The sequence below is a fragment of the Chaetura pelagica genome, unplaced genomic scaffold, assembly GCF_000747805.2.
Source record: "Chaetura pelagica isolate M959 unplaced genomic scaffold, ChaPel_1.0 scaffold20, whole genome shotgun sequence".
Lineage (NCBI taxonomy): Eukaryota > Metazoa > Chordata > Aves > Apodiformes > Apodidae > Chaetura > Chaetura pelagica.
Genome location: NW_009951958.1, coordinates 3,209,925 through 3,211,117, shown reverse-complemented (window position 1 = coordinate 3,211,117; position 1,193 = coordinate 3,209,925). Strand labels below are relative to the sequence as shown.

At 64.7% G+C, this 1,193-nt stretch overlaps 1 protein-coding gene across 1 annotated transcript in view; it reads right to left on the bottom strand.

Annotated features, from left to right (window-relative positions):
- SLC12A9 (solute carrier family 12, member 9) overlaps positions 1-1,193 on the bottom strand; it is a 14,169-nt gene that overhangs the window by 11,589 nt on the left and 1,387 nt on the right. Inside the window, exon 2 of the mRNA XM_010000283.1 lies at positions 1,113-1,185. Within this exon, the coding sequence (XP_009998585.1) occupies positions 1,113-1,185 (73 nt within the window). The remainder of the gene's footprint in view (positions 1-1,112; positions 1,186-1,193) is intronic.

The window sequence follows — 1,193 nt, the reverse complement described above, 5'->3', positions numbered from 1 at the left end:
GCGGGCGAGGGGGCCTCAGTGTCTGCTGTGAGTTAGGGGCTGGGGGGTCAGAGCCTGTGTGAGGACTCCAAGCAGGGGGGTTGGAAGGAGGTGAGTGATGGCAGAGGAGAGCTGTGTCCTCAGACCTCAGCTCCAGGGGTCCCTCGGGCAGGGGAAAGGGCTCAGAGCCTCCCTGAAGCCTGTCGGGCCCCCCAGGCACACAGCCAACTCCCGCCCTGGGCTTTCCGGGGGCGGAAAGCAAAAGAGGAAAAGCCTTCCCTGTTCCCGGACTCAGGCTGCCTGTCCTGGGCCTCTCCCTGTCCCAGGCAAGGCTGGGGCATGTCCTCCCCCCTAGCACCCTAAAAGGCTGCCACTTCCCCCGGTCCATGCCCAGCCTGCCTCCCTGGTTCTCCCAGATTGTCCAGAAATTGACTTGCAACCCAAACTGGGAGCAGACTGGGAAACAATCTGTGGTCTCTTAACAGCGCAGAGAGGGTGAGGTGCTGGGTGCCTGACAGGGGACACCAGGGTCTTGCCCTTGGGACATCTTCTGGGAGAGAACTGGAATGCTGGAGCCCAGCACTAGGGGATGCCTGGGGAGCAGTGGGTTCCCTGCACCGGGGATAGGGGTACACAAGGGCACTGGAGTCCCACTTAGGGAAGGCACAGTGGTCCTGCCCCAAGGACACTAGGGCTTCAGACTTGGGACACTTTACTGGGGGACGCTGAGGTTCCCATCCTGCAGGTATAGCAGGATCCCTGGGGATCCCGGCCCCAGATGGATGGGTCAGGAGAGGACACACAGCCCTGTGACCCCAGCCTGGGGGGGACTGAGAGGGCACTAGGATTCCAGACTGGGGGCACTTGGGCGAGCACTGCAGCGGAGCAGTGGGAATCCAGTCAGGAAGCTCAGGAGAGGGCACTGGGAGGACATTGAGAAGACTGGAGACCCAGACTGAGGGCGCCCGGGGGCAGCAAAGGAGCTCCAGGCGTGGGGGGCTCCGGACGCGGGGTCCTCGGGAGGACCCGGGGCCTGGACCGGTGGTACCAGGCAGGGCTGGTGAGTCTCAGGGGTCTCCGGGCCGCGGCTGGGAGAAGGAAACGGGGACGCGCCGGGGGGCAGGGGAACTCACCGAGGCGCAGGAAGAGGACGACGCTGAACATGGAGAGCAGCGTGGGCACCACGACGCCCAGGAAGGTGGGCAGCTTGCGGG